Consider the following 13466-nt stretch of genomic DNA (forward strand, 5'->3'; position numbering starts at 1 on the left):
TTCTGTTCTTAAAAAAGGTAAATTTTATTAATAAAAAAAAAGAAACAGAATACATCTGGGAACTCAGGCATTTGCTAGATTTAAATAAGAAAGCTACAGGGATTTAAGAACCAAGAATAGCTTTCTTGAGGTCCAGCTTAAAGGTTACAAGCAAAACAAAAGCACCTGGGGTTAGCACAGGGCAATCCACAAGCCAGAACGAAATAAAAGGAATAAACCTAATCGCGTCTTCCTAGACATTTCCTGAGCTACCTACATATCTGAGGTTTTTAAATGAGTAGTTTCTAGGTATGATACTGATGATTTTTTCATACCTGGCCCAAGCTCTTCCAGCATAACTCTGTCCTGTCCGCCTCTCACCAGAGAACAACAGACAGAGAAAAGGGGAGCCTTGTTTCAATTTTAAAAAGTTCTAGCCTTCCCACTGGCTCTTTTGGACAGGTGCCCACTCACTTCCTTTTACCTATGCATAGCAGTGAGACTTTTTAACCCTTTAGAGGTAGAGCAATAAGAGAACAGCTACTGAGAGGGATTTTATAGCTACTGGCTGGATGGATGTTCATAAAAGGGAGCCCCACCCCCTTCATTTATCCCAGAGGGGCACTCGCTGATAAAGCCAGCTGCGTGAAGGAGTTTGTCTATGAGTGGCAAGGGACAGATAAATCTCGGGGCATGCCCTTTAACTGCTTGGATTTGGAGACAGGGTTTGGGGGAATACTACAGGATTCGAGTTCACTCTGTGTTTACCAGGAAGAAATGGTCCCATGGGACAAGCACTCAGTTTCTGGCTAGAAGAGAAGCTGAAAGAGAACCGTCACCCTCCGAGCTCTTCGGGGCAACGTCACCCTCAATGCCGCTTGTCCTGTTTTGCATGATAATAAACTCATTGAGGCACAAAGTCATTTGCAAAAAAAACCCTTCATGCCGGGAAATACTGGACGCTGGTAAGCCAGCAGTAGCAGCGTATGCTGGTTGCCTCTCTGCCTTGCTAGGAGCAATGCGGGACCTTAAGGCCTGGTCTAAAATAGAAATTTAGGTCGGCATAACTACGTTGCCCAGCGGCAGGGCCGGCTCTAGGCACCGGCAAAACAAGCTGGTGCTTGGGGCGGCACATTTTTAGGGGCGGCATGGCCGACGCCAGAATGCCGCCCCTAAAAATGTGCCCCGGCCGCCCTAGCTCACCTCCGCTGCTGCTGCCACGGCGCGCGAAACAGCTGATTCGCACGCCGCTACTCGCCCTCCCTCCCAGGCTCTCAAGCCTGGGAGGGAGGGGGAGCAGCGGCGCGCGAATCAGCTGTTTCGCGCGCCATGGCGGCTCGGGGTCTCCCCCTCCCTCCCAGGCTCTCAAACCTGGGAGGGAGGGGGAGATCCCGAGCAGCCGTTTCTTGCGCCGCTGCTCCCCCTCCCTCCCAGGCTTGGGAGCCAGGGAGGGAGGGGGAGAAGCGGCACCCGCGCTGCGGCCACTCGGAGTCTCCCCCTCCCTCCCAGGCTCTCAAACCTGGGAGGGGGGGAGACTCCGAGTGGCCGCGGCGCGGGCACCGCTTCTCCCCCTCCCTCCCTCCCTCCTAGGCTTGAGAGCCTGGGGGGAGGAGGCAGGGCTGGAGATTTGGGGAAGGGGCGGAGTTGAGGCGGGGCCGGGGGTGGGGTAATTAAAGAACGCGGGGGGGGGCAGCCAAAATTGTTTTTGCTTTGGGCGGCAAAAATCCTAGAGCCGGCCCTGCCCAGCGGTGTGAAAAATCCACACCCCTGCGCGGCACGGTTAAGCCAACCTAACTCTCCGTGTAGACAGCACTAGGCCAACAGGAGACTTCTTCCATCAACCTAGCTACCATCTCTCAGGAAGGTGGATTGTCCACAGCGATGGGAGAACCCCTCCCGTTGGTGCAGGTCATGTCTACACAAGCACAGCGGTGCCAGGGTAGCGTTTCAGTGTACACAAGCGCTCAGTGTCCCAGTTGTGTATGTTTCATGTGCCAGCCTGGCTTGGAGGGCCCGGTGCCATCTGCAGCGCTGGGATGTGAAAGAGGCTGGCGTGTTCGAGGAGGCGGCTGTCCCCTTTGATCACACGGAGGCTTCCGAGTGTTTCGCAGTCACATCCCAGTTGGGGTCTAGCCCCGATCCCTGCGCTCACATGCACAAGGTAACTGCTGCGGCAAGGGAAAGCACCAGGCCAGGGAAGCAGGTGGCAGCGAGCCCGCAGGCTAGCGCTGACCTAGATTGTTGGTGATCTGCAAAGAAGAAGGAAAAGGGTTGATTCACTCGAGGCTTCCCAAAGTGGTGGGGAGCAAACTGGTCTGCTGGCTCGTGCGGAGTCCCCGGACCCAGGATCTAGGCCAGCAAAACTCCTGTTTAGCAGACGTCAGCTTGGGGGCTTCGCTGCCAGAGACCCTGGCAGACGTTCTGCAGGTAAATGCAGAGGACTTTTTCCATAGGGCGGGGGCCTCAGGGACTTTGCCTCCTACCCGAGTCACTGTGTCTGGGGGCTGTGTGTCTGCACTGCCGTGCCATGTTGTGCTGGCATCGCACAGAGCTGAGATGGGGATTTGTCTGACGGGATGTCACACTATTGGCATGGCATCAGCCCGCGCGGCACCCGGGCATCATGGTGCCACGTCGTAGCATGGGGCCCGTGGAGCCACGGACCCGCCACGAGCAGGAACGGGGAGGCACGGGAAAGAAGGACGAGAGGCGGGGTGCTCCCAGTGATTCGGACACCAGCCAGAGACTTGGGAGATCAAGGTTCAATTCCCTGTTCTGCCACAGACCCCCTAGGGGAGGGCTGTCCTGCCATCAGGGGGCGGAACTGAAGCACGCATTGACACCCGAGCGAGCTGACTGTAGCATGGGCTCGCCACCCAAGTTGGCCTCCAGGGTCTCAGCTTATACAGCCCTGGCTGCCATGGGCTGCAATCCCGCACACTGTGTGCAATGCAGACACCCCCTGTGTCGCTCTGTGCCTCAGTTTCCCAGCTGCGCAATGCGGGAGACAGCCCGGCCCAGCCGCACAAGGGGGGTTGGGATTAAGGATGTGGAGCAGCTCAGATACTCTGGGAAGCAGGGGCTGTGTTTGCACATAGAGAAGGCCTGGCTCCCTGCTACACACATGCTGCCAGGTTCAGACAGGCCGTATGGCGCCCACCGGGGGCAGGATGAGCCCAAATGGACACTCAGCTCTCAGGTTCTCTTCTCCCCGAGGCTGAATCCAAAAGCCGAGGTGGGCCGGAGACCTCTCCACCCAACACGTGCCTCCTCACCTCTCCCTCCTACTTACCGCTGACCCAGAGCTGCACCGCCACAGACTTACAGTCGAAGCCCAGGCCCACAAAGCAGGAGAAGTACCCTTGGTCGGACGTCGTGACTCCAGCAAGGTGCAGGGTGGCGTCGCCATGGGCCAGCCCAGTGGCGTTAACCCACGTCCTGCCCTCGAAGCGCGGCCTGTAGTACAAGCGGTTCTCGTTCCCATTGATGCTCATGTAGAGGTTGATGTTTTCCATGTTGTTGGTCTGGCTCTGATAGTTCCACTGGACTGTTGGGGCCGTTCTGGGGTCATAGACGGTGAAGTTGCAACTCATGGAGACGTTCTCCCCCGCCTGGACGTGCTGCTGGGTGGGGAAGAGGTCCTCACACGGCTCAGCCGAGAAGGCTAGGGAACAGCAGAGCAAAGTCACAACCCTGGTGAGCAGGAGCCAGGTCTAACGCTGTTGGTACCCAACTGAAGCTGATCCTGACCGGGGCCTCTGGCTACTACTGAGCCGTTCCTATGGCCTTGTCACCACCACCACCATACACCAGAACTACACCATCCCAACAAGCCCATCCTATGGCCTTGTCACCACCACCATACACCAGAACTACACCATCCCAACAAGCCCATCCTATGGCCTTGTCACCACCACCATACACCAGAACTACACCATCCCAACAAGCCCATTCTATGGCCTTGTCACCACCACCATACACCAGAACTACACCACCCCAACAAGCCCATCCTATGGCCTTGTCACCACCACCACCATACACCAGAACTACACCATCCCAACGAGCCCATCCTATGGCCTTGTCACCACCACCACCATACACCAGAACTACACCATCCCAACGAGCCCATCCTATGGCCTTGTCACCACCACCACCATACACCAGAACTACACCATCCCAACGAGCCCATCCTATGGCCTTGTCACCACCACCACCATACACCAGAACTACACCATCCCAACGAGCCCATCCTATGGCCTTGTCACCACCACCACCATACACCAGAACTACACCATCCCAACGAGCCCATCCTATGGCCTTGTCACCACCACCACCATACACCAGAACTACACCATCCCAACGAGCCCATCCTATGGCCTTGTCACCACCACCACCATACACCAGAACTACACCATCCCAACGAGCCCATCCTATGGCCTTGTCACCACCACCATACACCAGAACTACACCATCCCAACAAGCCCATCCTATGGCCTTGTCACCACCACCATACACCAGAACTACACCATCCCAACAAGCCCATCCTATGGCCTTGTCACCACCACCACCATACACCAGAACTACACCATCCCAACAAGCCCATCCTATGGCCTTGTCACCACCACCACCATACACCAGAACTACACCATCCCAACGAGCCCATCCTATGGCCTTGTCACCACCACCACCATACACCAGAACTACACCATCCCAACGAACCCATCCTATGGCCTTGTCACCACCACCACCATACACCAGAACTACACCATCCCAACAAGCCCATCCTATGACCTTGTCACCACCACCATACACCAGAACTGCACCATCCCAACAAGCCCATCCTATGGCCCTCGCCACGACCATACACCAGAACTACACCATCCCAACAAGCCCATCCTATGGCCTTGTCACCACCACCATACACCAGAACTACACCATCCCAACAAGCCCATCCTATGGCCCTCGCCACGACCCTACTACCAGAACTACAAAGTCCCATCACGTCAGTCCTAAGGCCCCGCCACTATGCCACCAGAACGAACCAGTCCAATGGCCTTATCACCACCACGGCACCAGAACTGCAACATCCCAGTAAGCCAGTCAGCCCCGGGCGGTGCCCCTCTCCCCTCATCAAATAACTCCATGGAGAAGACACAGATGAAGCGACTGAATTAACGGCAACAGGATTTAATGTAACGACGCAAGCGGAACAGAGCTTACTGAAGCACTCCCGTTTCACCCGAAGGAGCCCTCCCTGCTTTACCAACCATGCACCCAGCCTGAGAGTCGCTCCAACCACCCCAGACAGGCAGCCACCCCTGGGTGGGACGCGGCCGCTGCTCATCAGTGCACAGCAACACCGAGCAAAATGAAGCGGAGAAGAAACCTGGGTCCAGGTGGGGGTGGGGGAAAGAGGCCGATCTGGAAATCATGGCACTGGCGTGAAGAGCCTGGCCTGGAGGAAAAGCACAAGGGGATCTGCAACGACCAGGGCCCACGTTCCTTGTCTCAAAATCAGAGAAAAAAGCCTAAAAGAGCTTAGGAACACGTATGCAACAGACCTCACTCAGTTAGAGAACTGCTGGGTCTAGAACCTGGTGACCGCGTTCGTGCCAAATCGGATGGAGAAAAAGGATGCCCACCGCCAGCTGTCATAAAATCTAGATCAGGGGTTTCAAACACGTGGCCCGCGGGCTGCGGGGTTCTTTCGTGCGGCCCGCCAAGCTCCCCCCGCCTATCCCGCACCGCCACGAGCCCCGCGCCACTCCCTGAAGCGGCTGAACTACTGTATGTCCCTGCAGCCCCAAGCAGGGGGGTGGGAGGTGAGTAGAGGGCTCCGGGCTCTTGCAGCTCCCATTGGCTGGGAACTGGGAATCACGGCCAATGGGAGCTATGCGGGAGGTACCTGGAGGAGCAGCAAAAGCAGCACATGGTGCCGTTTCCCCTCCCCTTCCCTCTCCACCCCCCAGGGACTCTGGCTGCTTCCTGGAGCGAAGCGGGGCCGGGGACAGGGCAGGGAGCCTGCCCTGGCCGCAGTGCACGGCGCTGCCACCCGGATCCGCTCTAGGTAAGTGGCGCCGGGCCGGAGCCCGTACCCCACACCCCTTCTGCACCCCTCACCCCTCCTGCACCCCAACTCTCTGCCTGAGCACTCTGCACACCTCCTGCACTCCCAGCCCTGAGCCCCTGCCGCACCCTGCACACCTCCTGCATCCCACACCGCAATTCCCTGCCACACCCTGCACACCTCCTGCACCTCATCAAACTGCCCTGAGCCCCCACCACACCCCTCCTGCACCCCCTGGGGGCAGGGAGGGGGCAGAGTTGGAGTGAGGACTTCAGGGAAGAGGTTGGAATGGGGACAGGGAAGGGGTGAGAGGAGGCGAGGCGGGGCAGGGGCGGGGCCTCATGGAAGGGGTGGAGTGGGAGCGGGGCCAGGGGCAGCAAGTGGGAGGTGTCAGTGATGCAGCCCTCAGGCCAATGCACTAGTCCTCATGCGGCCCTCGGGGTCATCTGAGTTTGAGACCCCTGATCTAGATCATATGTGATCGAGCCTGACAGTGAAGAGTTCAACACCCACACTTTGTTCCTCAGCAAGAACAAGCAACAGAGCAACTGCTACAGGTGGCAGATGCAGAAGATGAAGAAGACTCAAGGATTCCAGACCGACCACAGCCAGTCGTAACTAACGGCCAGCCAGAGGACCAAGTTGTTCCATGTTCAGGTTCTGTAATTAGGAAACCAGCATGATTCATAGAAACTGAACAGCCTGATCCGTACTGAACTTCAAAGAGAGCGTGGCAGGGTAACTATGGTAAACGGTGGGCATAGGGTGACCAGACAGCAAGTGTGAAAAATCAGGACGGGGGTGGGGGGTAATAGGAGCCTATATAAGAAAAAGACCCCAAAATCGGAACTGCCCCTATAAAATCGGGACATCTGGTCACCCTAGGTGGGAAAGTAGAACTTAAAAGGGGGAGACGTAATGGAACGTTAAACTGTATTATACTGTTCAGCCCTTAGGTGGCACTGTGTGTAAAACACCTTCTTTCAACTAGTCTGAGCCATATCTGGCAGAGCATTAAAAGCAGGGCCGGCTCCAGGCACCAGTTTGCCAAGCAGGTGCTTGGGGCGGCCACTCCGGAGGGGGGCGGCACGTCCAACTATTCGGTGGCAATTCGGCGGACGGTCCCTCACTCCCGCTCGGAGCGAAGGACCTCCCGCCGAATTGCCGCCGCAGATCGCAATTGCGATCGTGGCTTTTTTTTTTTTTTTTTGCGCCGCTTGGGGCGGCAAAAACCCTGGAGCCGGCCCTGATTAAAAGCTCTTATGCTGATGAGCACAGCTGGGGTGGGTAAGTGAGCTCTGTGACCAGGTCAGGTCTGGTAGAGAAGGACGTGACAGTGCTGTTTTCGGACAACAGCAACAAAATTCTGTTTCAAAATGTCAGCCAACTCTAATATTAAGCTGCCTCCCAGGGAGGTTGTGAGTTGATCAGGTATCACGGGGATGGGCACGGCATACGGACCTGAATAGAATAGAATAGAATAGAGGCGTTGTTAACTACTGTCTGCAGAGCCCTCTCAGATCTCTGCCTGCTGGGCTCTAGAAAAGGACCCCGACCCACATGGGACCCCATCCCGATCCCACACAGACAGCACAGCCGTGCGGTGACACTCCCAGTGTTTACCTAGCTGCTGGAAAACTGTGACGAGGAATCCCAGGTGCAGCAGATCGCGGCCCATCTTCACCAGTTGTTATCGCAGCTGTGCTTCCCCTGACCTGAGAGAGGGAGAAGAGAGGCAGAGGGGGTCGCTACATGCAAACAGGAGGGGAACCTGGCTGAGCCAGCCAAACCCCAAGCAAACTGCACCAGGGAGCAGTCCTGGTGTGGAGGGGCGAGCCCCTCCCTCCAAGATCAGAGCCTGGGGACAGCTGCAAAGACCCAGTCCGGGGAAGGACATATCTGGATCCTTAGAAAAATCTGGAAATAGCAGTGGGTTTTCCCCATACTGCCCATCATCATTCCCTCCCCCACCCCCCACATTCTCCAATAGGGCAGTCATTCCTCTCTGGCCCCTACCACCTTCCCTCCTCTCTCAACCCATTAGAGGCTGATTGGGGGGCAAATTTTCCTTGCTTCCTTCCTAGCTAGCAAAGTGAGATAAGGGAGTTCCCGGAGGCTGCACAGAGAAATTCCATCCAGCTGGCATCTGTCTCAATAGCTTATCAGTGATTTTAATCCCCTCTGAACAGGTTAGAGTTCATATGAGTAGGCTTGGAAAGTTTTTATTGCTATTAGTAAATGCTGATTTCACCGGATACTCACAAACTACTGCAAAAATATTTTCAGCGATAAAGAGGCAAAGGAAGAAAAATGCTGCTTGAGAACGTATTGGATACGATAGTATAAATCACAATGTTTGCCTGCACTACCGGAGTTGGAGCAGGCCCTGTTTAGATGGGGGGGATCCGGCCCCCGCCCATGCTCCCTATAACGTGTTCATCTTAGAAACAGGGAGGTGCTGTGGCGAGGACACTGCAACTTCAAATCACTGCAGTTTCCCACAACTGTGACATCTAAATCAATAAACCTCTACAAAATGCTTAAAATAACCATCAATATTAGCCATAGAAATGGCCCAAAAATGAAAATCGAATTCTGCCAAGCCTCCATAGCAAATATTCAATGATGCTAATCCATGGCGAACACCCGATTCAAATCCAGCAGCAGGTAAACCAATGCAAAAAAGGTTCTCCCCCTCCATTAAAAGTCAGAAACCAACCTGGAGCTGCCCCTGTGACCCAGCCTGAAAATGCCACTAGGAACAAGCTAAACTCAGTGTCAACATTTAAAGAAAGCAAAGGGAAGCTGAGAGCATGAAGCCCCACCCTTATCTGTTTGCATTTCTGGGCAACCAACAAGGCTACAACTACTGCATGCCTTTCTGTGGGACAGCTGACGGGAGGTGGGGGTGGGCAGGGGAGGATGAGTTGGTTTGAGGATTTCTCTTGAAAAATTAGTCAAGAAAGGTTTTGTATTTTTTAAATAAAAATTATGCCAGACTAAAGGAAGTGTCACAGAAAATGCATTGGGAAATCGAACCGTGGTGCCTGATGGATATCAACTTACTAGGGACGTACTGAGCTACTGCAGTGATGATAGATAGATAGAGAGATTTAAGAATATAAGAACAGCCAGACTGGGTCAGACCAATGGTCCATCTAGCCCAGCATCCTGTCTTCTGACAGTGGCCAATGCCAGGTGCTTCAGAGGGAATGAACAGAACCGGCAACCATGGAGTGATCAATCCCCTGTTGTCCACTCCCAGCTTCTGCTAGGGAGGATGGGGTTGCATCCCTGTCCATCCTGGACCTATCCTCCAGAAATGTATCGAGTTCTTTTTTGACCCCTGTTATAGTGTTGGCCTTCCCAACATCTTTTGGCAAGGAGTTCCACAGGTTGACTGTGTGTTGTGTGAAAAAGTTCTTTCTTTTGTTTGTTTTAAACCTGCTGCCTGTTAATTTCATTTGGTGACCCCTGTTCTTGTGTTATGAGAAGGAATAAATAATACTTCCTTATTCACTTTCTCCACACCACTCAAGATTATATAAACCTCTATCATCTCTCTCCTTAGTCGTCTCTTTTCCAAGCTGAAAAGTCCCTGTCCTTCTAACCTCTTCTCATACAGAAGCTGTTCTATACCCCTAATCATTTTTGTTGCCCTTTTCTGTACCTCTTCCAATTCCAATCTATCTTTTTTGAGATGGGACAACCAGATCAGTACACAGTATTCAAGATGTGGGTGTACCATGGATTTATATAGAGGTAATATGATATTTTCTGTCTTATTATCTAGCCTTTGTTTGCCAGAATCTGGGAATGGGTGACAGGGGATGGATCACCTGATGATTACCTGCTCTGTTCATTCCCTCTGGGGCACCTGGCATTGGCCACTGTCGGAAGACAGGATACTGGGCTAGATGGATCTTTGGTCTGATCCAGTACAGCCATTCTTATGTATCCCTTTCCTAATGGTTCCTAACATTTGCATGGAGATAGATAGATAGATAGATTAGATAGATAGATAGATCTCACCTGCAGGATGTTGTCCTCCGTTTCTCACAGATCAGCAATCTCCACTGAGCAATGTAAGTTTCTTTTCTTTCTCTCCAACTCACACAACCCATTCACCTCCCCGCCTCTCCTGGCATGTGAGTTGGCATGTGAGTCCAGGTTCGCGGGGTTATAGTGGCGGACACCCTGAGTCACACCGCCCACAGCCCCTCGTCACTTCTGCATCAGGCCCTTTATCATTAGCTTCTGTCGCTGTTGTTTCCCTCTGTGCACTTCCTGCACCGCTCCATGCTGCATCTCCAGAATATACATCCCAAGTGCCAAATCCATCATATGGGTTATCTAAAGTGCCCAGCAGATGAGCCCCCAGAGCCGAGCTGCTGGAGCAAATGCAGTTCAGGCTGATAGGAACAGAGAGCTGTTCCCATCTGATGGCAGCTGACGGGATCACTTGAAATGAGCTCCTGGCTCTCAACCCAGTGCCTTGTGAACCCAGGAACCTCCTGCCCCTGCACAGAAAAGAGTCATGAGCCAGACCCATTACGGCTAGGGTGGAAGTTCCCCCTTTGTGCACCTGGTTAAGCAGACGTGGAATTTATCATAGTCATTAACTGGCTGTCTTGCAGTAGAGGTTCCTGCCTGACGCTGGGCCCCAATTGTTCTGGCCCTGCACAGACCCCAACCAAGATCAGGCCCCCATTGTTCCAGGTGCAGAACAGACCCTAGCCGAGATTGGGGTCCCCCATTTTGCTGGGTATTGCACAGACACCGAGTGAGATCAGGGCCCCATTGTGCTGCGTGTTGCACACACACCATGGAAGTCCGGGCTGCAAGGCACTTCCAGTCTATGAGAGACAGCTATTAGCTGGGGCAGACCACATGGAGGCAGTGTAGCTAGAACGTACTCGGGATGAACTTTACCCGATGTAGATCCAAGCGGACCCCTAAGGGTGTCAGGAGAGAGGGTGGTTTTTTTTGAGGGGATGGGGCTTGGAGATCAACGTCCCCGTAAACAGCAAAATGACACAAGGAGCCTTCAGTGGCTGCAAAGGCAGTCCCTGAGCATGTGACTCCCGGGTGTTCGGGATCACGGCCCAGTGGAGAACCCAAGAACAATTCCACAGCTGACGGCTCAAGCAGAGATCAAGGCTCCTCGCCCGCCCACCGGCCTTGTGTCACTTTCGTTCTAAGGTTGGCTTGTGGGAGGAAGGAATCCGAGCTGAATCCGCTTTCCTTGCATCTGGTTCCGCAGCAGGACTCTGGAATTGATTAGCCGATTTCACAGTGAAACTGCTCTGCTCACCCAGCGGACAGCCTGGGATCAGAACTCTCCTGTCCTGCTACTGCACGGAACGTCCACACTGGCTCTTGCTAGTGGCGCTGAGCAGGCGAGGTGTAAGAATGTCTTCTGGACCACAGAACTTGGACAGTGTCTCCTCTAAGCTGTAGCCCGAGGCAGGGTGAGAGGGAACGGATGATCGCCGGGGAAGTCGAGGGGCCCAGACAAAGGGGAGACGCGTGTCCATCTGTGATCCAAAAGGCAGGCTCTCTAAACTCTACCCCGTTCACAACCACCAGGGCAGCGTTAGAGCTCCTCTGGGCGCCTCTGGGGTAGCTCAGGTGGGACTTCCACCTGGGGCGGCTGGCACCATACCAGCAGGCCAAGAAGCCCCATCAAAAGCAGCCGTGCCGTGCCAGCTAGTGCCACACCGCGGCTGGGCTGGGATTTGTGAAGGGGCTGGTGGAAATTTGGGCGCCTAAAGTCCTTGGGCCCCTTTGAATGCCAGCCTGAAGAACTGGGGCATAGCAGAGTCAGAGCCGCTCCCGCCTGACTGGAGCCAGGGCCTGGGGCTCGGTGGAGACAAGGGGCACAACCCGTTGCGGGTGGGGGGAGAGGCAAGGGCAAGGGCATGATGGAGCCAAGGGGCGGGAGCCAAGGGGTAGGAAGGAAGCATGTGGATGCAAACATCTTTCAGCCTGGTGCACTGAGCCCGTGTCTCCCTGCCCCTTGCACTGTTCGCTCACCCAGCGCAGCGTGTGCCCACCTGCACCTGCGTACAATACGGTGCGTGCAAGTGCCCCGGGCACCTTACAGTGCAATACATAGGCTATGTCCACCCGGGCGCCCTACGCCATATGGTGTCGTCCCTTTTTTCACAAGGGCCAGGCAGGGTCCCAGCTGCTCTGCCTGTCTTGTCCCCACCCATCTGGCCCCCAGGCTCCCTGGCGCAGGCACCATTAATGCCACATTGCTGTAGTTTGCTAGATGGACCAGTTCCAGGGCTCGGCTGACAGACAGCTCCCCCGCCGTGTGGCACAACCGCGGACCCTCCTCCGCCGTGTGGCACAACCGCGGACCCTCCTCCGCCGTGTGGCACAGCCCTGGATGCTCCCCCCACCATGCAGCATGGCCCCAGACACTCACGTGCCACGTGGCATGTCTCCAGATGCTCCCCTGGCACGTGGCATGGCCCCAGCACCAAGGCCAGCTGCTCACCCTCCTTCAAGGCACAGACGGCTGTTTGGATGCTCCCAGGCTCCGGCGCAGAGTGGGGCCCCGTGTCTCTGTGCGGATCTCTGGCTCCGGCGAGAAAGCATCTGCCTAACCTCAGCTGTGCCTGGGCGTTTCCATGGCTCGCTGCCTGCTCCCGAGGCCCAGCTCTTGAGGAAAGGAGCTGCTCACAATGATGCAGCCAGGGGAGCCATGCAGCCCAGAGAAACCTTAGCTCAGGGGCAGCCAACCTGTGGCTCCGGAGCCACATGTGGCTCTTCAGAAGTTAATACACCTCTACCCCGATATCGGATATAACGCAGTAAAGCAGCGCTCGGAGGGGGGGGGCTGCGCACTCCGGCGGATCAATGCAAGTTCGATATAACGCGGTTTCACCTATACCACGGTAAGATTTTTTGGCTCCCGAGGACAGCGTTATATCGGGGTACAGGTGTATGCGGCTCCTTGTATAGGCACCGACTCTGGGGTTGGAGCTACAGATGCCAACTTTCCAATGTGCCGGGGGGGTGCTCACTGCTCAACTCCTGGCCCTGCCACAGGCCCTGCCCCACTCCACCCCTTCCCGCCCCCTCCCCTAAGCCTACCGTGCCCTCACTCCTCCCCTTCCGAGCCTTCTGCATGCCACAAAACACCTGATCCGGAGGTGCAGGGAGGAAGGGGGAGGCGCTGATCGGCGGGGTTGCTGGTGGGCGGGAGGCGCTGGGAGCGGAGGTCGGGGAGGGAGCTGATGGGGGCTGCTGATATATTCCTGTGGCTCTTTGCCAGTGTACATTGGTAAATTCTGGCTCCTTCTCAGGCTCAGGTTGGCCACCCCTGCTTTAAGTCTGTTGTGTGTATGTCTACACTGCAAATAAAAACCAGTGTCTGACCTGTGCCAGCTGACTTGGACACATGGGG

At 55.3% G+C, this 13466-nt stretch overlaps 1 protein-coding gene across 5 annotated transcripts; it reads right to left on the bottom strand.

Moving 5' to 3' along the window:
- LOC135976664 (loricrin-like) lies at positions 1–12671 on the bottom strand. 5 transcript variants are annotated; one of them, XM_065573569.1, is made up of 4 exons: positions 12483–12620; positions 7670–7761; positions 3272–3643; positions 1–2228 (listed from the first exon to the last, which is right to left on the bottom strand). In XM_065573569.1, the coding sequence occupies exons 2-4, from the start codon at positions 7722–7724 to the stop codon at positions 2128–2130; spliced, it is 528 nt and encodes a 175-aa protein (XP_065429641.1). In that variant the 5' UTR covers positions 7725–7761; positions 12483–12620; the 3' UTR covers positions 1–2127. The 5 variants fall into 5 exon arrangements, with proteins under 5 accessions (XP_065429641.1, XP_065429640.1, XP_065429638.1 ...); XM_065573568.1 differs by lacking the exon at positions 12483–12620 and adding an exon at positions 10079–10408; XM_065573566.1 differs by lacking the exons at positions 1–2228; positions 3272–3643 and adding exons at positions 3650–7507; positions 10079–11583 and having other exon boundaries at positions 12483–12652.
- Between the last annotated feature and the right edge of the window lie 795 nt (positions 12672–13466).

This window comes from Chrysemys picta, chromosome 20, assembly GCF_011386835.1.
Source record: "Chrysemys picta bellii isolate R12L10 chromosome 20, ASM1138683v2, whole genome shotgun sequence".
Taxonomy (NCBI): Eukaryota; Metazoa; Chordata; order Testudines; family Emydidae; genus Chrysemys; species Chrysemys picta.